General features: G+C 40.8%; 1 protein-coding gene across 1 annotated transcript in view; it reads left to right on the top strand.

Moving 5' to 3' along the window:
- Nucleotides 1-2439: 2439 nt before the first annotated feature.
- Nucleotides 2440-25467, top strand: part of NXPH2 (neurexophilin 2) — a 53095-nt gene continuing 30067 nt past the window's right edge. The window contains exon 1 of the mRNA XM_032801703.2: nucleotides 2440-2702. Within this exon, the coding sequence (XP_032657594.1) occupies nucleotides 2649-2702 (54 nt within the window). The 5' untranslated portion in view covers nucleotides 2440-2648. The remainder of the gene's footprint in view (nucleotides 2703-25467) is intronic.

Genomic DNA, 25467 nt, shown 5'->3' on the forward strand with positions numbered 1-25467 from the left:
ATCATCTGGTAAAACTGTGCCAGTTTTCTTGGACAGTTAAAGAATTTTTAAACATTTTTTTTACTAGTGAGGCTTTGAGAAGTGTAAAATATTAGGGGGAGTCTGAATGAAATTGGAACATGGAGTTAGTAATAAGATGAGACATGGCAGGAGAAAATTAGGGGGAAACTAATCTGCAAATGACAGGCACAGCTTTGAAAAATGAAATGACTGCTGCTATCCCAATTTCAGCCTGGTGGTAGAGCGGTTGCAGATCACATCACATGCAAATTACAGATTAGAAAGATGTGGCACTGCCAAGCTCGGAACAATCACATCAATTAAAAGTATAAGCACTACCACTTCACTTCCACAGAAAGCAGTAAGTGGGTGTATTCAGTGCACCCATCTATTCTATGAGCACATTGCAACTTCAGCTAAATAGTTTGCCTCATGAACACACCATGTTTTCAAAACTTTACTTCTCCTTTTTCAGGTTTTAACTGATCATCTGGCACTTAGAGGACGGAGGACAGAGAGTGAAAAGCATCAAGCTTCTTATCCTTTTCTCAAAAATTGGTCCAGGTGTGTATTTTTGTTGTTGGTTTTTGCAGCCACTAAAAGAAAATCATTTAATCCTGGTTTGTTTTGCTTGGACTCATCCCTCTTTCCCTGGATCTTTTTGAACATGTGTATCAACTGACTTGCCATGCATGTATCTCATTACCTATGTGCTAGATTCTCCTCTCTTCTGTAACATGAGCAATAACACTCTTTTTCCTGAATGTGAAAACAATCTGCTCTGAACTAAGAACCTTCCCTCCCCTCATAGATGCTGTTCTAGCTCAGAGGGGTGAGTTAATTAATAGTGTTTGTGTGCTCTGATCCCCCTGGAAAAAGTTGTATCTCCAGAGTTATGGTGATGATGGACCCTAGCTGTGATAAAACTGCTGGTGCAGCCACCTGCAATCATGCTCCCCTCAAAGAAGCAATGGACCTTGCTAAGGTATGTAACATGGAAAAGTGCATTTTATAAAGGATAGTCAGTCCTTCTGGGAACATTCTTGAGTCACATAGGAAAAGAGTGAAATCTCATTGGGTTGAACCCTAAATCTCACTGGGTTGAACCTGAGCTCTAAATACCTAAACCCCGTAACATAAACTGACTTTTGCAAGTCCTGTAGTGGGGCAGCCCTGCTTCTGCCAAGCATCATTGTCCTATAGAACAACAATGAAAACAAAACACACACTTTCCCATATGCGCCCCAGCTCTCCAGCATTGTATCTGAGCTGCAAATAGAGATTTATAAGGGAAAAGGGGCACCAAAAATACAGTGGGCCTCCTTAAAAGTCAGGATAAAATGTGTAAATGTGTAAAATGTGTAAATTAACTCAAACCATCCTTTTAGAGGGGAAAGCGATGAGAACAGGGAGAGTGGGGGGGCAGGGGTTAAATAGTTGATCATTTTAAATACTTTTCTTTAACCACCTCCATCCCTGTTTTAAAATGTCTTAAGCACCCAGGCTGGAACCTCCATCTCCTCAACGAAGCAACAATGGGCCAAAGGGGATGGAAATGACGTACAAGGTGATTCCCCAGTGTGTCCTGTCCCTAGGTGAAAAATGCAAACTTGCTTTACTCAGTCAGCCCTGATCCTGCAGCAAAGCCGTGCGTGCGGGCCAGGCCTGGCTTAAGGGATAGCGGTAAAGTACAGTTCTGCTAACGCCAATCCTCGCCCCCTCCCATGATCCCCCTCTTCCTCAGAGCGGGACATCCCCCCAGTTAGGGCGGCTTCGCTCCCCGCCTCTCCCCGCTGGCGGGGCTGTTGGCGGGCCGAGCAGCTCCGCCGCAGGAGCACCCGCGCGGGCGGGGGGTTGGGCAGGACCCCCTTGGCCCGCGCACGTGAGTCCATCTCCCCCCGCTCCCGCACGCCCGGCTGGGAGCCGCTCCCCGGTGCGGAGGTGCCCGCCCCCCTCGGCGTTACAGCCGGGGGCTGTGGACACGAAGCTCCTGCCTCAGCCAGAGATGCCGCCCGACGTGCCCCCGGGTCCACGCCGCTTCCCGGCCGGGGCTCCAGCGCCCCGCACGGTCCCCTCTGGCCCAGCCGCCTCAGCTCTCCCCCCGTGGCGCCCCTACCTGCCCCGCGGCCCGCCCGAAGCGGCGCTTCCCCGTGCAGCCCGGCCCCGCCCGCTGCACTTCCCCGCTGCGCGCCTGGCTCCCCGCCCCAGGTCCCCTCCGGCCCCCGACCGGCTCTCACTGCCACGCCGCCTCCAACTCCAGGGGGACCCTGCCGCGCCCAAGCTCCTCCCCGCCCTGCCTCGCGCCGCCCGCGCGCGGGGTGGGCAGCTCCGGAGCCGGCAGGCGCGCGCAGAGGGGATGCTGCTGCCGCTGTCGCCTGGCCCCCGCGGGGGCGGGGGAGGTGACGGCCCCCTCGCATCTCAGTCCAGTCCTGCCGCGGCAGGGGAGGGCTCTGCCGTGGCCAGCTCAGGTGGCCCCGCTGCCTGACAAGCGGAGCGCTGCGCTGAGGATGGGTTGGGGGGTTACTTCTCCCTGATTGTGTTTTGCTTAAGGTGATCACAGTGGTATGTCCCTGTATTCAGTCCTGCCCCCCAAGTGGAGATGTGCAAGATCCAAGTAAGGGAAATCATCTCCTAGACTCCAAGTCAGAATGATGTACCTGCAGCCCCTGCCTCTTATTGTGGTGCAGAGCTTCCTTCAGCTTGTAAGTCTGCTTTTTTTAAAAAATTCTTTATGTTAGAAGTAACTGCAGAGCCCTTGGAAATCTATAGCCAAGGCGTTTCTGAAAGGCGTTTGCATCTATCTCTGTGTCAAAAGCAGCAAGCATTCCTTTGCAGGTTGTTATGTAGGCTAGAAATACCGTAACCCAGAGTCTTTGCAGAGGGGTTATTTAATTATTTAGGATGAGTTTAGTTTTTTGTAACCAGTCTCAGATATCCAAAGTAATGGAGCACATGCCCCTTCGTCAAACATTTGTGCTAGGTGTGGATTGTGTGCCTTTTTGCTAGGAGCTGGCATTTAACACACTCTTTTCTGCCTGCTTGTTTCGTGCAACTCTAAGAGCAACTAAATAAGAGTTCTTAACACACAATCTGTGTATCCTCTCCCATTAAACTGCTGTCATGTTACTTGAGAAAGGTAATCATTGTGGTCTACCTGCCTACCTTTTGGAGATAAAATAGGGAGTAGACTTTAATGCAATAAAGGCAGCCACAACTTGCACCTAAGTAACTGATTGTTACAGTCCCATAAATTAAGATTCTTTTTAGAGTGCCATAGTTTTCTCTATTTTTTGGTAATATTTTTCAGTAGGTTTAATTGGGATTTCACATTTCTAAGGCCTGTATTTTAAATAAAGCTCTCTAACAATAGAAGCTATAACTGCCTTTAGGATATATCTGTGACTGTGGACATGTTGAATATCCTAAGCTATGTGATGCTTCAGAGTATCACAATTCCACTTCTGAACCTTATTCTAGATCCACAGTTAGCATTTGATAGTACCAATTTAGTTAACTATTCTAAGTGGATGACAAACACTGGCTTAAAATTTTGTCCTTATGAACTTTTCTGTTTTCTTGACTTCATATTAAACAGTTATTGTAGAGTTTATGATTCTTTGTTGAACCCCACACAAGGATTTCTGTCCATTTGGATTAGATACAGAAAGATGTGCCTGGTAGTAGTGTTTAATTATACGTTAAATGCAAAAGAATTTGAGTGACTGAAGTAGTATGTTTATGCAATAGAGATTTAAAAAGCTGGAGCTACAAAATGAAATTAAAATGAGATGCTTCATTTGAAATAGGTGTGTAAAGAGTGTGATCTCTAGCACACCCCTTTTAATGAGAAAATAAAATTCTTGTTCTTGGGATATTAGTGAAAAATAAACTGAATTTGAGGGGAAAAAATAAAGAACCTTAAAATGAGTTTGCCAGTCTTACCTGAAAACAAAGGAAATATTATTTTAATTTTATTTCAAAATGCCTTTTTTTAAGGAGCATGTTAATTACGTGAGCATTTATCTCTGATTTATGCTGCAAAAGTTCTGCCTCTCTTCCTAGCTGTCTTGTATCTGAAAGTTTGTCACCATAGTCAATAGGGAATGTGTAATAAACCTTGAAGGGATTAAACACCCTCCTTAAGAACTGGATTCTAATATTACAGCATAAGTTGATTGATTAGTTTTTGAGGAAGCTTATGTCAAATTCTAATCCGTTTTTGGATTGTGCTTGTCTTGTAATGTTTTTTGCTTCAGCACTTTATCATGGCAATGAAGTACGGAGCTGCAGTCTTGCGATAAGGCACACATTTCTTTCACACTGCTATCCTTTTGGACAATAAAAGGCTGTTTACATTCTTCACATTCTTACAGCACAGTTTCTAGCTAACCAAACACACAGGGGTTAGGGATGTGAATGGAAAGCAGTAAATAGATTACTAAATTGCTGAGGAGGAGAGAACTAAATTGAAACACTTTCTCTTTTTCTTTTTTATTACCAGATATCAAAGGGACTGATTAAAACTTGTCCCAACAGGCATCAGTCGTATTCCACATTTTTTATGGATGATGATGTCAACTTACTTGCTGTGGTCTTTAAAATTGTTTAGTGTGAACACTGATCACTTTGAAGAATCAAAATATGTTTTCTTTGATGCTACAAAAATCACATGAAGTCAATACCTGTTCTCAGATGATACAAGCTGTATAACTCATGGTGGGGTGAGGGGGTATTTTTCTGCCTTTCTACTATTTACTTTACAAACAACTAAAGCTTTGGAGGCACTTAATCCTGGAGGCTTATCATTAATTTAATCAAAAATAATTTGAAACAAAGCAAGAACTTCTTAGATTTTAGGGGTAGTTTAGGGGTACGAAGTAATGTGGTATACTGGATTATATCAGGATATTTATTTAGCCTTTGCCTTCTGTTAACTAAAGTTAAGTTTTATTGTTATTTTGTTCTAAACAGAGAACACTACATTCAATTTAGAACACTTGGTACCTATGGTGGTATATAGATTAGATTTTTCAAATGAATAATTGCTTCTTGGAATCTAATTAGTAGAATTTTAGCAAGCTGGTATTGGTGATATTTAAATATCAGTTCTTGTTCTATCTTTTTAAATCATCAAAGATCAACAGAGAGAATCTTAATATACTACAAGGGGTTCTGCATTTCAGCCAATGAAGAGAAAATTACAATTTTTAGAGTTGTGATAGAGCAAAATGAGACTCAGCAAACTTTGTATAAGCAGCAAGCCTTCACCTCAAAATTTCTTACAGGATTTGGGATGATGATTTTTTAGGTTAATTTCTTCTTAAGTATGTAAAATTCATGGTTAATGGGAAAAGGTGCTAAAATGCAAAAAGTAAATACATCAGTGAGTGTGCCATATTTCTTAAGGCATTTAGAACTAAAAATGAAAAATACACTTTATCCAGTTTCAGTTCAAAATCAGTATATGCCTTTCAAATGCAAATGGAAGTCTGTATACACATACACTTTTTCACACTACTTTATATATTCAAGTATATTAAACAATGAGAATGCATGCTATTATATCAGATTACAGAGGTGTGCTAACTCACTTCTCTAGGAGAATCTTCAATTTATAAATCAGTTTACTCCATACATCCCTAGTCAGTATACGTCAGAATGATAATTTGTGCACAGTCAATACTCATTTGGGCAGTTATTGGCTAAATGGCAACAAGACAAAATAAAAAAACTGCTACAATATTATAACCGGTAGTTGCAATTGCTTTACATTTAATATTAATTAAGATGTTCAATTGTCAATTACACAGTGCTGCATTAGTAATTATATTTTATGAATAATGGAATCACCCCTTAAGAAGTGGAGAAGAACTAAAGTACTAGGGTCATCTACTACAGTCTCTAGCAATACTGGATTATTTTCTACAGTACATTTGCCAGTGTTTTTGTCAAATGTAATATTAAGAGTTTGAAGAGATAGGGCTTCCTCCACTTTTCTTGGGAGATTATTCCCCATTCTAATCAATTTTACTGTTAGCAAGTTTTCCTGATATTTGGCCTGCTTTTTTTAACTTCATTGTAATTCCCCTATTTATATTTTGCTGATGAAAAATGTCATGTGTTTCACAACAGCATTTTAAAATTATTTACATAGGTCCCTAGTTTAAAATGTGTCGAACTACCTAAACAAAAACAAACATCGCACCTTTGCTTTTCTAATTCCAAGTAATGGTCATGTATTTTTGCATTTGAATCATGGATGCAAGTCTGATTTTCCTTTATCTCTGTAAGAATGGGCCAGTAGTTCTTTATCTCAGTGTTTCACAGTTATAGACAAATGCTAGTGCAGTGCATTGTAATGGTTCTGTAACAGGGTAGTTTAACTGCTTGCTTGTTCTTTAAATTCTGCTTCCTGAAGCTTTTGGGCATAAAATTTGAAATAAATAAATATAAAATAGCAGCACTTTCTAGTGCCTGCAGTTCAGGTTATGTGAGCATTCTCATGAAACTCATTTCTTACTTAGCCATGAACATTCTCAGTTGGCAGAGTTGTCAAACATGCTGTTTATCTAAGAGCCAGTTGTTTTATAAATACCTTTTAAAAGCAGATGAGTTATTTTTAAATTGTTTGTTTGGTGAGTGTGTGTGCGCACACAGTGGAGAAGTTTATTTAAGAACTTTTTCCTCAATAAGACTAGTTAATGTAGCTTTAGTTTAAGGGAAAAATCAGTAAAAAAAAAATAGTCCATTTGTGTTTAATTTTTGTTAAGTAGCTGAAATAATTACCTTTATTCAAAATTAAATTTGATAAACAATCCAAAATTCTCAGTCTTTGTTAAAATAGAGTTAAGTCATTGATGAGAAAGTACAACTGTAAGGGGGAAAGAACCTTACTGGAACACTGTAATATTAGAAGAAACACAAACATCTTGAAAGTTAGTATATTCAAAGTTAAGTTTGCAGTTAACAGAAGTATGTGTTGAAAAGTATGAAATGCAGTGCTAAGATCCCCTCAAACCTGAATTGTGCCTCTTTATCCCTGCTAACCTGGGCCCCCTCTATGTAAGGGTAATTATGCCTGCAATAATCACAGCTGGTTGACATGACAAATCCTGGATATTTTGCATTTCAGATAGAAAACCAAGACTCTCCAGGCGCCGTAAATCCTGTGGGTCAATTCCTGTTCTTATTGAATTCAGTAGGAGTTGTGCTGTTGACTTTAGTAGGGCCAAGATTTCACCTTGTTTATTTTGATGTTTTGCTTGACGCTGCAGAAAACGTAAAACCACATCTATCATGGCTTAATGCAGTAGAGTATAGGTAGTTTAAGGAGGGTGCAAGGAGACTGAAGTTTAAAACAGACCAACCATTGTGGGTAGTAGGATTAACAAAGGTGTGAAATTTCTGTTGCGTGGCATGAAAGATCTATATTAAGAAGATGGAATGGGAATTATATTTCAGTTTGTATTAATGAAATATAATGTTGATACCTTGCATCTTCCACATAAGGATCTAAACATGATTTTCAAACATTGGTTGATCTAGCCCTGTGCGGTAGGTAAATATTAGTCACATTTTACATGTAGCATAACTGAGGTACAGAGAAGTTATGGATATTGTTAAAAAAAAAAAAATCACAGAGCAAGACAGCGTAGAAAACTGACACCTGGGTGTCTTGATGGTGATACCCTAGCCTAATGCACTAGATCACAACGCATCTTCCCAAGCAAGTCACTCAAGCTCTGCATCTCTGTTTCACCATCTGTAGAATGGGGATGATAATGTTTGCCCCACAACTCCTGCTGAAATACCCAATAAATATGTGTAATAATTTTTGCTAATTACTAGTAACCTAATTTAACAGATGGGAAAAATGGAGATAGAGAGAGAATAATAGTGACAAGATCCCATTTTCAGAAGTGACATGGTGTATGTCTACAATGCAGTAAAAGACCTGTGGCTGGCCCAGGTAGGTTAACTCATGCTTACGGGGCTTGGGCTAGAGGGCTATAAAATTGCGGCTTGGGCTTGGGCTGGAGCCTGAATGTCCACACTCAATTTTATAGCCTCTCAGCCTGAGACCCACAAGCCTGAGCCAACTGACCTGGGCCAGCTGTGGCTGTGCCATGAGTCTTTTATCGCAGCATAGACATACCTGTAAGCACTTAGGAACCTAAGACCTGTTGAAAGTAAATGGGACCTAGGACTTAAGGCCAGATTTTTAAAGGTATTTTGCTACGTAGAGATCTGGACAGGTAGCCAGACAGATTTTCAAAAGCACCTAATAGGTGCCTAACCTACCTAGGTGCTTAAAACTCTGTAGGCACCTGTCTGTATCTAGGCACCAAAATACTTTTGAAAATCTGTCTCTGAGCAGCTAGGTCCCATTGACCTTCTCCTAAGTCACTTAGGTGCTCTTGAAAATTTTACTCTAAATGCTTGGCAGGGTTTTGGCAGCAGGAGATGCTGTGGTCTAGTGGTTTGGACACAGGCCTAGAACTCATGAGATCCAGGCACTATTTCTGGTAACATTTATTCGTTCATCATGATCCCCTTAGACATAATAGGAAGTTGGTGCATACAGATTTTACAATTGTGTCTAAATATCCATATATACTGAACATCAAGCCATAAAGGCTCTAAATAAGTCAGTATCTTTACTAGTTGAATAACAAGCTTTTAAAAAGGTTTTTATTGTTATTTTTATTAATATTACATGCTGATAAGAAACTTTTATGGCTCCAGTTCAACTATTTCAGTCCATCAGATCAATAATACACATTTTTAAACAATTCCTTTTGTGTATGTATTTATAGCACAGATCTTAACATCTCAAGAATCATTAGGATATAGTGGGTCATTAACTAACATTGTACATTTCCTTAAATATATTTTCACAGACCATTTTTTTAAAAAGTCATAAATCTGTATTTACACAATAGATGGGACCATTAAAGTCAATTGCACCAATTCATTCTTGAGAACTTGTGAGAAGCATTGCCCTTTTCTTTTTTGCCAATCTAAGCTTCTTGATTTTAACTTTTTGTAAAAACAATGGCACTTTTACTGAACAGATACAGGGCTGGCTTCTTTCAGGTGCAAGAGATGTATTTTCATGTATCTTTTTATTTCTCTCTGTCAAATTGCCATGTGGCCAAATTCTGGTACAAGGGTGAGATGTTTGCCTGGGCATTTTTAGTGGACAAATAAGTGAAAGTCTGAAAACAGAGGAGAAGTTGTGAAAGTTATCATGCCAACATGGCCAACATAAATCAGCTCTAGGTTTGACTCCCAAACATCATATTCTCCTTCAACTCTTCTTCTCCTGAGTTCAAAGCCAAAGTGACCTATTTATGTTTTAGAATATTTCCAGAAATTCCTAAATTACGTCCTTTAGTTGTCTTTACGTTTAATTTATACTCTCTTGATTTCCAATCAAGTCTAGTAGCTTAAATTACTATAGAGTATCTTTAGGAAGTTTATAGAATAATGAAACTTAAAGAAATAGGACCTGTTAGGTTATCTAATCTATACCCCTTCCTGTACAGGATTGCTCCCTATGATATATTTTCTATCACGCTGTCTAGTCTAGTTTTTAATAACTCATGCAACATAGCTTCCACCACTTGCTTTAGAAACGATCCTAGCTCCACAGTTTAACAGATCATACCATTTCCAAGTTTTTTCTGATATTTAGTCTATCTTTTCCTAATTTCATTTCATTACTTTGTTCCAGCCTGAGTCATGCAAACAATTTATCACCTTCTTTTAACCTTTATTCCAAGCACTATTATTATTTATATTGTAGTAGCACCCAAAATGCGCTAAACTCTGTGCAGATGTAACCCTTCTGCCAGAGTCGGCAGCAAGGAGGGCCAGGTTCAGTATTTAGGAGTTTTTCTAAACAATGCAAAACAGAACTAGCTCAAGCCTCCACCCAGTGATCTGGGAAAACTAACCACCACCTTTAACAGATCCTGGGTACCCAGACCCACCGACAGCAATTCCGGGTTCCAGGGCAGAACAGTCAATGGGCTGTCACGCAAACACAAGCCGCATCCAGGCAGATGCAGTCTGCCTGACATTTGGGCTGTGCTGCGCCTGCGCTGGCTGGCGCCCAGCGAGATGCTGGCTGGCGCCCAGCGAGATGCTGGCTGCACTGCTGGATACCCAAAGACCTTTGCCCTGCCCCCTATCCCACCCCTTCCCTGAGGCCACACCTTGTCCTGCCCCTTCTCAGAAGCCCCACCCCCTGCTCTCTCCATCCCCCCTCCCTCTGTCGCTCTCTCCAACTCTCGCTTACTTTCAGCAAGATGGGGCATGGGGATTGCGTGTGGGAGGAAGTGTGGAGTGCAGGCTCTGGGAGGGAGTTTCGGTGCAGAAGGGGGTGCAGGGTCAGGCCCTGAGAGGCACTTTGAGTGTGGGAGGGCGCAGGCTCTGGGAGGGAATTTGGGTATGGGAGGGGGTGAAGAGTGCAGGCTCTGGGAGGGAGTTTGGGTGCGGGGTCAGGCTCTGGGAAGAAGTTTGGGTGCAGGAGGGGATGCAAAGTACAGGCTCTGGGAGGGAGTTTGGGTGCAGGAGGGGGTGCAGGCTCTGGGAGAGAGTGTGGGTGTGGGAGAGTGCAGGGCTGGGCTCTGGGAGGAAGTTTGGGTGCGAGCTCTATGTTGGGGCAGCAGGTTGGAGGGGTCAGAGGATCAGCGCTTACCTCAGGCAGCTCCTGAAAACGACCAGCACACCCCTCTGGCAGCAGCTCCTAAGCGGGGGGCCCAGGGGATCTCTGCATGCTACTGCACTCAGGCACCGCCCCCGCAGCTCCCATTGGCCACAGTTCCCGGCCAATGGGAGCTGTAGAATCAGCACTGGGGGGCGGAAGCAGAGTGAGGGCAGGCAGGAAGCCTGCCTTAGCTTTGCTGCAGTGCCAGCGGCAACCAGGAGCCCCAGGGCTGTTTTAAATCGCCCTGGGCAATTGCCCCCTCCCCCCCCGTCTGCAGGCCTGTGTGTAACTCTAAGAGGCAATACTTCCCCCCTCGCAAGCACTGAGTGTGTGTATAACAAAAGAAAACTTTTAACAGGGAAAGGAATCCAGGAATTCATGTGTGAAAACTCCACAACCATGATTCATATGCATGTAACCACAAGCAAACACCCAATCCACAGTACATATAGACAATGTCTTTTGCCTCAGTTTCCCACCCTGCAGTGTGAAAGTCCAACAAATGAATGTCCCTTTAACATGTCACTCCCCTTTCCTTTCACTACATCCCATTGACAGTTGGTTGTCCTTAGTCAGCAAAGACCCAGAGCTCAGAGGTGGGTTCACCTTCCACTTTGGAAGTGTGTGTGTGGGGGGCCATGTGCTGAGGTTCCACCATGTAGCCCAGCTCTTCCTGATTTCAGCTCTTCATGATTTCACTGTGTAGCAGGGAACCTCACTGCTAGTGTAGCCTCCGCATTGTCTTTTTCTGCAACACTGTCCACACACCAGGTCAAAGATTTAGCCCCTAGACCTGCTATCAATGATTCAGCTCTGGTAATCACTGAACAGAACCATTGATTCAGCTGAGAGTCCAATCAGCTCTGTCTCTAAACACTGGAGAGGGGAAGAGAGGGTCAGATGGTGTCTAGGACTGTTTAAACAGAGTCCATAAGGGTGGGTAAGTAGGAACAACTGTCTCTACCTTCTGTCTCTTTAACTGGGAGTTGGCATCCTTTCCTCTGCTTTTCAAGTGAGATTACATTTAAAGTGACCATCAGTCAGGCCATACCAAGTACAGTTTTGCTGTCCTTTACTCATACAATAAGGATAATATTTCATTACCCCAATATTAAATTAAAAAATTAATTGTAACCCCAAACCAGCCAGAATTGATCACTTTGGCAAAGCAGCTCCATCTGCTGAGCAGAGTAGGTGTGTGTATGCAAATACAGGCTGCTCCTGAAGTCTTTTCCCCCCCAGTTCATCACTAGATACCAGGAGAGAGCTCACTTAGACCCTGCTTACTCAGACATAGTCATGTCCTGAAAAGTTTGCCATCAAAGGCTCTGATCCTGCAAAGTGCTCTGCGTGGAGGGATATTCTGTGCTTATATAGTCAATTGCAGTAAACACAGAGCTTATTGCAGGATTGGGACCTAAGAGATTAAAAAATCCAAAACAAATGAAAGGTGAAAGAGAGAGAGAACATTATGAAAGTGTTAGTCACAGATTCATGGTTAACAATGAATTGAGCTTTGCATTTAAAGCAAGAGTTCTAGTACTTGTATGTACAAAGATATCTATGGTATATCCTTCCCAGAATTATAGCACTTGTGAGTATAAAATACACTTTGAGAATTTGCAAGTAATTAGTTAGATTTAGAATTAATTTTAAAAGGATCTTTCTGCTTCACCTCTACAAGAGGGGTGGCTCTGAGTATTCTGCCCAACCCAGCTGCTCCAGTCTACATCCTCTCTTGCAATATGGACCCTGGATTCATGAAATACTATCTGTAGGAGGATGGAGTCACAGTGCCCGGGGGGAGGCTGATTTCCCCACTATATCTGGGGATGTTAGGGGAAGTTACCCAGGCCAACTGATAAGACATATGTCTATTAACTTAATATGCTACTGTTTAATGCTACCTGTTACTTATAATCCAGTTTCTAGTTCATGTGATACTTTTCATATACTGTTTGTATTTACTTTTCTAGTAGAATTTGATGAGCTGCTAAATCATTGGCTTTCCTAAAGCCAAGCTGTATTACAGCTACACTGCATTCAAAATAACCCACGGTTTTGATATCATATTTTGAAGACAAAAACATGTCACGGTTGAGAGTACATACCAGTAATTTAGAGTAAAATACACTGTAGAGAGTTTGTAATTATTTCAACATCCAGCACTAGAAACCCAGAACGTTCAGAGTTACGGTTACACTTAAACAAAATTGGAACATATTAAGCTGTAGAAGTGCACAGCGAAGGCACTCAAACAACCTTGAGTCTGCCTTGTAGTGATACCACGAAGAGAAAAATATGGAAAAAACAAACTGAGCATCTTTAAATATCCATTTAATTTTATCTGGGACCACAGATACTAAAATCCCTTAATTATATGGTTATGCATAGCATCACGACAGGGCAGAGTTAAGGTTGTTTGAGTGCTTTAACTGTGCATTTCCAAACCTCAGCATGTTATAGATTTTTTTTTTTTTTAAGTGTAACCTTAACTCTTAATATCCTGGCTTTCCAGTGCTTGGTTTTGGGATAATTACAACAGTCCTGTAATATATCTTACTCTAAATTTCTGACATGTCCTCTCAATCTCCATCTTAATTTTTTCCTCCTTGGAATGTCTTTGTTTTTTAAAAAAAACTCTTAAAAATGTCATATACAAACACTAAATAAGAAACCCAAAGACAGCGGTGCTACATGATATTTTTGAGTTGAAGATGTGATGTAGCAATCTTAAAACATTCTTTTTAAGGGCAGATATTCCAGAACATCATTTCAGCTGCTTTGTGCTGCTCTGAACTGATTAATCTGGCTGCTAGTTTGCAATTTACGTACTGGGTTAGAGGGCTGTGCTATGGAGACTGGTACAATGTGAAAGGATGGGTAGGAGAAGCCTAGTTCATGAATTTCAATGTTTCTGCATTTTAAAATCAACTCTTATATGCCTCCCTCAGTTTCCCCAGCAATGCTGCTACAGTGCACAGTAGAACCAAGGCAGCAGAACCATGGGGAGCATTTCAGCCACTTAGTATGTGGTCAAACCCCACTAAGGTTGTGGAGAGAGGCTATCCAATGAAACCTTTTAGTCTGTGGATCCCAGCTATACTTGGATGTTGCTTTCATTTATTTGCCCAGTTTGTTAATCAGCTATAGGAATGCAGAAAATTTTCTGGCTTTGTTTTCTACACAAAGGATGTTTTTACAAAAACCTCTTAGTGTGGCTGTCCCTTATTGAGGCAAAAGTCCCACTGGATTAAATGTGGATTTTTTTGTTTTGTGGTTTTGTTTAGCACTCAGCCAAGCATTCCAAAAACTGCAGATGCCATAGAGATTGCATTATTTGTATATAATATTTTTTTCTTCTGACACCCTCTCCCTGTCAAGGACTCCTTGCTGTAGCAATGAGCTCTGGTGTGTAAAATTCACATCAAGACTGAACAGTACAGCAAGCTGCGCTTTCACTGCAGTGAACACATTAGCATTTTGGGGGCAGAGAAAGCTGGGTTTTTTCCTCTCAAAACCCAGCTTTAGTTACAGCAAAAATTGTAAAACTACTGCTGACAGATTTTCCCAAGTTCCAAAAACAGTGAAATCCATTTTCATGTAATTCTTTCCCAATTTTCTTGTTTTTTGACACAGTTCAACTTTGAAAACTGAATGCACAATTGAAAGTGCACAAATCAAAATCAGCTTAAAATATTACTCATACATTTTGATTGTATGTAATTATTATAGCTTTCAAAAATAAAATCTGTTTCCCACATTAGGACATTCCCCCATGCACCAGTGTATATCAATCTCCCAGAACATTTTATTTAATATTAAATGTTAAATATATTAAAATAAAATGTTTTAGAAGTAAACACCAGTAAATATATGAGGGAAAGAAAAAAATTGGCATATTTCATACTCAAATCCATTTTATGATACTAATTTCTTAAACCTTTTATGCAGATTTTCATGATATAATATCCATGATCAGCAATTGAGAGCCTGAAATTGCCAGGACTAGGGAATTTAAACCTGGTCTCTTATTTAGGGTGTTTTGGAAGGGGAGTGGCTTAGTTACTATATACTTGCTTATTTCACTCAAGACTCATTTTATTGTTTTTAATCATCACAATGTTCTACATTGTTAACCATCAGGAAAAGAGAGAGAGAGATTCTGATGTAACCCACATAATAATCATGAAGATCAAGAATACTAGCCTACTGTTAAATTGAGCCTTTTAGAATTTCATTAAAATGTTATTAATGAATATAATAGTTTAATTTCTTGGTGGAGTAAAAAGATTAATGTGGTGAAAGCTACATATATAATAGTCACTATCTTAGTTTGAGTTTGACGGATTGGGTTGTCTTGTCCAGTTCAGACTTGCTACTAGATTTTTAATTGGTGTTAATAAAGCTGATAACTGAGGAGAAAATTTTAAATAGTATGTGAATTTTAAATATATAGTCCCCAAGATGCAAACCGTATCCACTTTAATTAAACTCTGCTTTAATAATGGTTTAGATTTGGACCTGGACTTAACCAAAAAGTGGAATAGTCAGATCTGCGGTTTTGGTCCAGGCACATCTTCAACATAATATTCATTGAAAGAGGAATATAAGAACCTGTAATGGCATAGTAAAATATACACATGTAAATGGACAAAATGCCAAACAATTTACTGTTGAACTATTCAATGAGTAGTTCTTTCAGTTGCGGGATAACATCCTTATACCACTGGTGCATGTTCTGCTCATAAGTTATTGAAATGCTAAGCCTGTCTTTTTATGTTCTCTCCTATATGTCGTGAGAAATGAAAGCATGAATATTTTCATCAGTGAAAAACATCTCCCATTCCCCATTGTGACCCAGAGGATGTGGCCTGGCTGCTGCTACTAATTTGGTGCCCGGGCAACTGGGTGTAAAGTAGAGGCCACACTGTTTTGTGCTGGGGACACCTTTACCCCTAAACCTTGGGCTGTGCTGATGCTGATACAGTTCAGGATCTGGGCCAAGAGGTTTGTCATGTGCAGGACTTGTCTCTGAAGTGTATGGCTTATTCACTTAGGAGTGGATGGAGAGAGCGTAGAGGTGGTGGTGGTGACTTTTAATTACATTTTTATACTGTCAAAAGCTCTAGCATAGACGTAGTTACACTGTCAAAAGAATTCTCTTGTTATGGCTTATTTTGTCCAGGGAACCGGTATAAGCTGTAATGGGAAAAAGCAGTCTTTTGCTGGTATAGTAGTATAGGCAGGTTTGTGGAGCAGGAGTCAGGGAAGGAAGTGCTGGTAGATACTTTCCTGAATGCAGACCTGCAAATCTGCTTGGGTTCAGGGCAGCAGAAGAGAGGGGGCCTGAAACCCAGGGCTTTTCACAGGGAGCACTGTCTGGGAATCAGGGCTCAGCATGTTCCTGCACTTCTTTCCCTACATGCAGTCCCATGGCAGTGCAGCCCCCAGAGAGCACAGGGAGAGTTACTCTTATGGTGACCAGAGGGCAAGTGTGAAAAATTGGGATGGGGGCGGGGGTAATAGGTGCCTATAAAAGAGAGCCCCCAAGATTGGGACTGTCCCTATAAAATCGGAACATCTGGTCACACTAGTTACTCTGTCACACACACACCCCCCAGCCTCTTACTGTCTGTATGGCCCCTGTCCACAGGCAGGTTTGCAGGGCTGCAGCCCCAGCAGGAACTGCTAGGGTGGTCTGAGCACTAGCTGCAGGCAGGTTTGCACAGTTGCAGCTAGGATAGGCAGGTCCCAGCACTTCCTGCCCTGCCTGCAGCTTCACATACCTGCCTGCAGGGCATGCTTGGCATATCCCAGTGCTTCTCTCTGAGGCTGCAGCCCCACATACCCACCTGCAGGTGGCAACCTTCTTCCAAAAAATGTTGCTAATAAGAGGCATGCTATTGCCAATATCCGAATCTCATTGACATTAAAGTCTTATGGGACTGGTTCCCAGCAAAATGTTGCTATTAAACAGAAGTTCTTAATATTTGGGTTTCTATTAAGTGGGCTCTACTATAGGCTGTGTCTACCCTGGGTGGAGGTTGGTGGTATAACTATACCAACATACCTTTTCTAATGTAAACTGGGCCTTAGTTAGATTCAAAAGAATAGAGAAATAATGTGGTGAATGCTCCCCTTTAATCTCTCAGTGCCTTTGTAGTGAAACAAACCAACATTATACCTAACCATGATGGTGGATCTCTCTCACTTCCATTTCTGAGCCTTTTTCCACATTGACCTATGGCTGGAATGTCCTTGCTATCTCAGTCTGGCACACCTGCATCATTCTTATCTTTCATTTCCTTTCCTCATGCTTCTCCTGTGCAGCCTATTAGTCTTAATTCACCAGTAGGCACTGCTGCTGTTCTGCCCACAAAACAAGACAAGACATCGTGCCAATGTTGTCTATTGTTTGTCTTCTTCAATTGTGAGTTCTTCGTGGCAAAGCTGTCTTCTACATCCTGCTCTGCATAGGGGCTGAGCCCACGGTCAGTGCTCAGGAAGTGATTAAATACAATAATACATAAAAATGGCCTCTCTAAAAGACCAATAATACCAAGGATTATACACAAGCACCCTCAAACACCCAAACTGTTTATCTCACATCTTCAGCAATTTCTTAATTAGAAATGTCCCTTCAGCTCCTGGGAGCTGCATTTCATTGCAAATAATGACACCTCCGACAGCTGTCAATGTGTATAAATGTAAAATCAATTAAAAGCCTTTTTTGAGAGGTACATTAAAAAGAAGCCATATGTTCTGTTGATATTAGCCAGATATTATGTCAGATATCCCATTCCTGAAGGAAAAAGTTAGACAAGTCTATAAAATAATCCTACTAGCTGGTGCTTCAACTAGCTTCCTTACAAATCTTCACTGCTAAAAAGATAAACTTCCCATACAGAGCTAGGATAAAGCTGTTCTTCTGGTGTCAGTGGTAGTAACCAGAAATTAGAACAATAAATGTGTATGAGACATTCATTTGTTTGGTTAGTAACATCAAATTTTATACCTATCTGGCATATGCAGTATATGGAAGTGAAAATCCTTTCAAAGAAATAAAAGCATAAATGTAAAACTCTTGGAGAAGAAAGTACAATAGAACCTTGGTAATGTGCACTTTGTTAAACTGCACACTTTATAAATGGCATTAAAAATTGACTGTCTCATCCCTCTTCCCAGCAAAGATTTTATAGCAGATTCCATAGTGAGATCTATGACTAAATTAGTTTTATAGAATATTCTTCAGTATATTACTGTTCATTTACTAATGTACCACAAACTGTTACAATTAAGTACTAACTTACAATTGACTTAAGTGATTAAAGTACATTTTATAATGTATCATCTTTTCTCTCCCTGTTTCATTGCTCACTTTCTCGCTATGGCTCCAGTTCTGCAGCATCTAGCAGTGCAGACACTTGCGCCCATTCAGGGTGGCACTACAGCCCTTGGAACCCACATAGGGCTGGGGGAATCTACACTACCTGATCCCAGTGCAGGATCATGGTCTAATTCAGTAATTGACAATGGGTCTCTCTCTCCATCTCCACTGAGACAATGAAATTCTATTCTTCATAGCAAAGTATTCTTCCTTTTCCATGGCTCTGTCTATAGCTTTGAGCTCTGAATATAGGCACCAAAATCTTTTTCTCCTCCTGGAGACATAAACAAATGGAGTTCCTTTCTTGGTCTTAACTGTTACTGCCAACATATGTCTTCTATCTTTAATCAGAAGGATCACCCAAATAGATATAAATACCTTGCTCCCCAAAGGAAATGATCTAGATTCAAATGATTATATAAAATTTCCACCAGAATTAGTGTCTTAAAATTAACATAACTTTATTAGGGTCTTTTGAATTCCAGCTAGGCAAAGGAAGATCCCATATCCAAGATACTGCAGTTTAGACAGTGATTGAAGTCTATAAAAAACAACAAGGAGTCTGGTGGCACCTTAAAGACTAACAGATTTATTTGGGCATAAGCTTTCGTAGGTAAACAACCAGTTCTTCAGAGGCACCTTAAGAAGTGGGGTTTTTTACCCACGATAGCTTATGCCCAAATAAATGTGTTAGTCTTTAAGGTGCCACCAGACTCCTTGTTGTTTTTGTGGATACAGACTAACCCGGCTACCCCCTGATAATTGAAGTCTATCTATCCAAACGCTGTACTGTCCTCCATATGAAATTTTTTAGATATATTAACAACTAACCAATGTCTAAATGGACAGATTACAATGTGAGGAAGAAGCATCACATTGCATGACACACTGTGTATCCACAAAACAGCTCCCTTGGCATTCAGCAAGTGAAAACTACCCCAGAATTGAAGATTTTTGTTACAAGTCCTGAAAACAGCTTTCATTTCAAGGAAAGACACATGTAAAATAAAATAAAATAAAAGGGTTATTTGCCTAAAAGGTTGTTGCCACTTTCACCCTCTGAATGAAATGGCCAACCTGGAGTCAGCCAAAGTTTTATACCAGGTCCAGAAAGGAACATCTCAGATGCTAAAGTGTTCAGTGATTGAATGGACTTGCTGTCCTGCCCAGTGGTAACTGCATCTCTAACTTATCACCTAGGTTGAACCCAGGTTTCTAAACATAAACAATCTTTGGAGACCCCATCTAAGATTTAAAAAAATTGGTGAGATCTTTACATTAAAACTGCACTTTCACTTACTTTAACCAAAAGGAAATCATCGTATTTGCCTGTGCTAAGGGTGTCATAGGCCTTGTTGACCTGAGGTCATTTTATGGGTCTTGAAGGGTGAACACAAAGATCCAGATCCTGAGACCAAGATGGTAAAGTGCTCAGTACTCTTCATGTCAGTAGGACTTTATTATTTTATCCCCTGGAATTGCATTTTACGAAGTTATACTTTAATTAATGTAAAATCTCCCTGGATATGCAGAGTCCTTGATTAAGATTCTTCAAAATCTGATACTAAGAACTTTCAGCTAAATACTTGGAAAGCAATTTCTTTAACAGCTTCAGAAATATTTTTCAAAAAAATTACACTGTTTGAATATCTTTCTTGGGATGATTCATTCAGTTATTAATTTTGTATTTACACCATGCTTTTCATCCAACAGTCTTAAAGCATTTTATCAATAATAATTATTTAAGGGATTATTACATCAGTGTTATAGAATGACTGAAGCCTTTAAGGGGAGATAGGACCAGCTACACCTGTACCATAATTCATTAGCTGCTTCAGAGACTGTGAGGGTGGGGACTAAATCCATTAAGCTGTTACCTGACTTTCTGAGGGAGGTCAGTCTCCCCAGTGGGTAGGCTCATGTGGAAGGCCCTGAACCAGGGATTGCTGGAGGCTGGGTACTCCAGGGGAACCAGCCCAGAGGCCTAGTGCTCTATACCGGAGCAGTGAAGGATGCCAGGAACAGAGCCCAGCAAGGACTGGAAATGATACTCCTTTGGAACCAACCTGGGGACTGCGTGCTCTATCCCAGAACCAAAAGTAGCCCAGAAAGGGGCTGGGAACAAAGCCCAGAGAACGAGCTGAAGAGGTGCCTTGAAAGGCGAGAAACTTTTTTGTTTGTTCGGAGTTTTTAGTTTGGCTTGTTGCTATCCTTTAAGGGGTTAAGTTTTTGTTTGTGATATGGCAGGAGGGCTGAGTCACATCACTGACACAGACTGGTGTGTGGAGGAAATTGAGGCAGAAAGCACTGGCAGGGTCGTACTTGAGCAGCAGGGGGCATTATGGGGTTTGCATGACAGTCAGTCTTACAGTGAGGGTGGGTGAGGTTCTGTGGCCTGCAGCGTGCAGGTCAGACTAGATCAGCAGTTCTCAAACTGGGGTTGCCAGGGCCAGCATTAGATTTGCTGGGACCCATGGCTGAAGCTGAAGCCTAAGCTCCACCCTCACCCGGGACAGGAGGGCTCGGGCTCCAGCCCTCTCTTGCCCCACCCAGGGGCAAGACAACTTTGTTGTCTGAAGGGGGTCACAGTGCAATGAAGTTTGAGAACCCCTCAACAACATGATCACAATGGTTCCTTCTGGCCTTAAAATCCATGAGAAAGGTAAACTGGGGCATAGAGAGAATCATAGATTATCACAGTTGGAAGGGACCTCAGGAGGTCATCTAGTCCAACCCCCTGCTTAAAGCAGGGCCAATCCCCAATTTTTGCCCCAGATCCCTAAATGGCCCCTTCAAGGATTGAATTCACAACCCTGGGTTTAGCAGGCCAATGCTCAAACCACTGAGCTATCCCTCCCATTGAGGAGTTCAGCTACAACTCAGGTCCTGCAGTAAGGCCCAGATCCTCAGAGGTATGTGAGTGACAGACATTAAGGTGGCAATTTTGGCAACAGAAAAGCTTCAAAAACAGACTCCAACAAGAAGCTGCTGAACTTGAATTAATATGCAAATTAGGTACCATTAACTTAGGTTTGAACAGAGACTGAGAATGGCTTGGTCATTACACTAATTGAATCTATTTCCCCATCTTAAAGTATCCTCACACCTTCGTGTCAACTGTCCAAAATGGGCCATCTTGATTATCACTTCAAAAGTTTTTCTCCCCTGCTGATAATAGCTTCTCTTAATTAATTAGCATCTTAAGGTTGGTATGGGTACTTCCACCTTTTCATGTTCTTTGTATGTATAAATATCTTCTTACTGTATGTTCCATTCTATGCAGCCGATGAAGTGGGCTGTAGCCCATGAAAGCTTATGCTCAAATAAATTTGTTAGTCTCTAAGGTGCCACAAGTACTCCTGTTCTTTTAACTTCCATTACAATCATGAGAGCTAGATGCCTAAATACCTTTGTGAATCTGGGCTTAAGTCAGCAATAGAATCAGGAATGGAATCTACGACCCCGAGCACTGCCGATGAGTTGTACTTTCTTATACAAAGACCAGATTCCTCCCACTGTGTTTATTACTGTACCAGTGAGCTAGATGTTTGGCTCAATGGCAGATGGTATATAACCCCGGTCTTTGCAAAGCTAATTGTAAAGCCGAAGTTAACCTAGCCTGCTGCATAACGAAAAGTCATTATCTGCAAGTCTTGCTCTAAATGAGCTAAAAGTGCATAGTGATCCACAAAAGGTAGATCTCTGATAAGGTCTGGCACCTTTGCTGAAGTACATTAAAAAGAAACATTTTGTTTCTTTAGAGAAATCTAATCTCTACTTTGCAGTAGGTGATAAGTTTGGTCATTTAACATTGATGAAAAGAACAGCCCAAAGAGTGCTGGTGTGTTGACACACCCTGCTTGGTAGCATCAGAAGGATTGGTTGTGCTGCTAGTGGGGAACAGAGGGCATTCCCTGGTAGGTGGTATCTTTGGAAGTAGGGCATGCTGAGTGCCTTTGCAATACTGGCCTTGTAAGAATTGTTCCACTCTTGCTTGTCTCTCCAAGTCACCGGCCACACACCTTTCCAGGGACATACCATGAATGTGTAAGATTCCCTCGAAATTTCATTAAGTACCACATAAATGGGTTTCTGGTCCAAAAATGAACTAAAATGTTAAACAAAAAAACCCTATTTTTTACTTCAGATATTGATTATTGTATTCTTAGCTATATTATCTGTAGTCATAGTGATGTAAACTTATTGAATGCTTAGACCAGCCTTAGGAAAAATGTTTTGTAATTCTCAGTAACCCATTCAAGTTCATACTGATTTTAACTGGTGGTTTGTGTACAGTAAACTCAAAAGTTAAACAAAATAGCCAGCCTGTCCTTGGAGTCAGACAGCTGATTTTGACTCATGTATTAGTTTGCACTTGGTGTATCAAGGGGTTTTAGATTAAGTTTAGAAATTCTAGACGTTCAAGCAATAGACAGATTAGTCTCAACAGCTGAAATTTGATCAGGTATTGTAATATTTTGCAGAGTTGGAAGAAAACTGTTGAGTAGCTATGTTTTCCTACTTAGCTTGACCCACAGTTTACTAACATATGTAGTGACAAGCTGGTCAGAGACAGGACAGCTTTACCAAAAGATTTGGCATTTGAACACCTGTGAGGAGATGTGCATTTTAAAAACAGAATGGTCTAGCAAAATGTACTGGCCCTCAAATGTCCAAACAAACTACTGATGCTTTTTCTTGGTTACTGTCCCAGAAGATGCCCCTCAATCATAATCCAAAGTAAATATATAAAGTAATGGTGTTTAGACAGAATCCCAAAGTGAACATTATAAAGCAAGTCAGACTTTAGTCATTCTGGCTGTAGCAACAGCAAGAAGAAATCCCTACTTCTTTCTTAGACATCAGTATTTCCTCTCTCACTGTCTCCTCCAACTTAGTCCCTGATAGTCTGAATCCCTGAAGGGTGAAGGATATTAGTGTTTACTGCCAATTTCTGTAAGAAACACTTGCCTACCCATCCATGCTGTTTAACAGAGTGCAGAGCTGATTGTCTGAGGAAGGTTTTTAACTCTGTCCCTCCCAGACCTTGCGTAGGGCCTTTCCCTTATACCGAAGCCCCAGTAGTATGAGTGGATCTTGATTAAATACCCATTCCGTTTCTGGTATAGTTGAAGAACTGTATTGCAAAGAAACAAATGCCAGAATCCACAAAGGTTTCTTACTCCAAGTTTTAAAATGCTCCTTATTCCAGTCCACTGTGTCTCAGTATCTATTCACATACTGGTATAAGAACTATGCAAGATAAATGTTTTATGACACTATAAGAAATACTGTGAATACTGGAATTATCTAAGTACAAATACTTATCTACGACAAGTGGACTGATGGCAATTGGAAAGTTTTATAAGCCATGACTTTACAGCATGCAGCAAATATTTCTCAGCTGCAAAAAAAAATTTTTTTTTAGAAGTAATCTTTACATTAGGGATCAAACAACTCATTTTGCCTCATCTTAAACACACACAAATATCCTGAAAGTCTGAGAATAGCCTGAATAGCGTTGAGTTATTATTCTTAAGATAATTTAAAAAAAATGCAGGGAAAACACTGGAATTATGGAGTAAAAGATGAGCAGAGAGTGACAGTCAAAAATACATACAGAAACTGGGAAAAGGCGCAGAATAGTGCGGTGAAATTTCAAGTATACTCAGTATGTACCAAACAATATATTAAGTTTGTCCCCTTCTGTTACCTTATCCTTGCATATTAAAGGATGATTCCGTCCCTAATAAGCATCACAAAATTTCTTCATGTAAAAACCATGCTTGTTTTAATCTAAATCACCAAACACACACTGGCTTGTGTGTTTTTTTTGTTTGTTTGTTTGTTTGTTTTTTGCACAACACCCTGCAAACTACAATTAATTTTGCAGCCCCCAAAACAGTGAGATTTTCAAAACTGAAATTCTTCATAGTTCACCCATCCCTTTTATAAAATTCTCCATAAACTCTTTATCTTATATTGTACAATCTTCACTGTGGTAGACAAAAGCTAAAAGCAAGGAGAAAAAGGATAAAAACACCGCCTACTAGATTACTATTTATTTCTGTTATATTTTCCTCTTAAGGAGTCCACATCACAGACACCCCAACTTTAAATCTCCTCCTCCTGTACCCGGAAGGACCTGAGACTGAACTGCAGAACAGTTGTCCTGCTTCCTAAAAGGGACTAGGTGGAGATCCCTTCCCAGCTTCTAAATGGCATTGCTTATTCAGCCAGAGGAGTCACAGCTGACTGAGAGCACTACCTCCCCTCTAGGGCTGAGTGCAATTACTTGGTAGCTCCCCCAGCCTGGCAACTATGACTGGGAAATGAACCTAGGTCAACCCCTATGTACCAGTGCGAAGTACTAACCTTTAGCTAACATTTGGTCTCTTTCTTTAAACACATTTGTTTTCGCATATTGCATGTTGTGCCTTTATAGTGGGTGTAGTTAGACATTATTTTACCTCTACTCTTTTCTGTTACAATTTTTATCTCAGATTTTAAAAAAAGATCCTGGCAAAGCCCCTGAATCAAATTCCATTTTTCATGGCAATATTTATTTTGTTGAGTGGGTGGCAGAGAGCAGAGTGGGAGCAACATTTCAGCTCTTCTGCAACTTTCCCTCCAGTGGTCTCATTCCTACATGTTTGAAAGACAGAAAGCTACTTTTCATTGAGATAAGAATTAACATTTTAGATGATAAAAGGTATTATACATGAGTGGGTTGCTTCTTGAAATCAATTAAATAATTTAGGCTCCCTGCTAAGGAGCATCTGGCACCCTTATAACCTTGTTCATATAATTATAACTCTGTTATTAAAAAGAATTATGTAACAGTATGGTTGGTTTATGCTATGTGATGGACTTAGTAACTTAATTTGGACTATGCTACATAGTAGAGCAAAAAAATTTAATTTAATTAACTGATTCATTTGAGGATGACTGGAAGCACTACACGTTATGCTTCACTTCTTTAAAAGTGTGCAATGGTTTGATCCTGCAAGGCGCTGAGCTTCTTTGACTTGCAGAGAAGCACACAGCATCTTTCAAAGGTTGCTCAACACCATGCAGAATCAAGCGCTTGGGCTCTGATCCAAAGATCATTGAAGCTAGTGGGAGTCTTCCCATTGACTTCAAAGTTCATTGAATCAATTCCCAAATGAATGAAGGGTCAAAAGAAACTAGATACTTCATGGATTCTTGCAATAATGGGACAAAACATAGGCGATACTTAGGTAGAAAACATCTAGGTATGTCTCCTCTGAGTTAGCAACAGTACCCCATAATATTTCCCTCTTTGAAACATGCCTTCCCTGCCAACATGCCAGAAAAATAACGTGTTTCATCCACATTTTAA

Source organism: Chelonoidis abingdonii, chromosome 10, assembly GCF_003597395.2.
Source record: "Chelonoidis abingdonii isolate Lonesome George chromosome 10, CheloAbing_2.0, whole genome shotgun sequence".
In the NCBI taxonomy this organism is placed as follows: domain Eukaryota; kingdom Metazoa; phylum Chordata; order Testudines; family Testudinidae; genus Chelonoidis; species Chelonoidis abingdonii.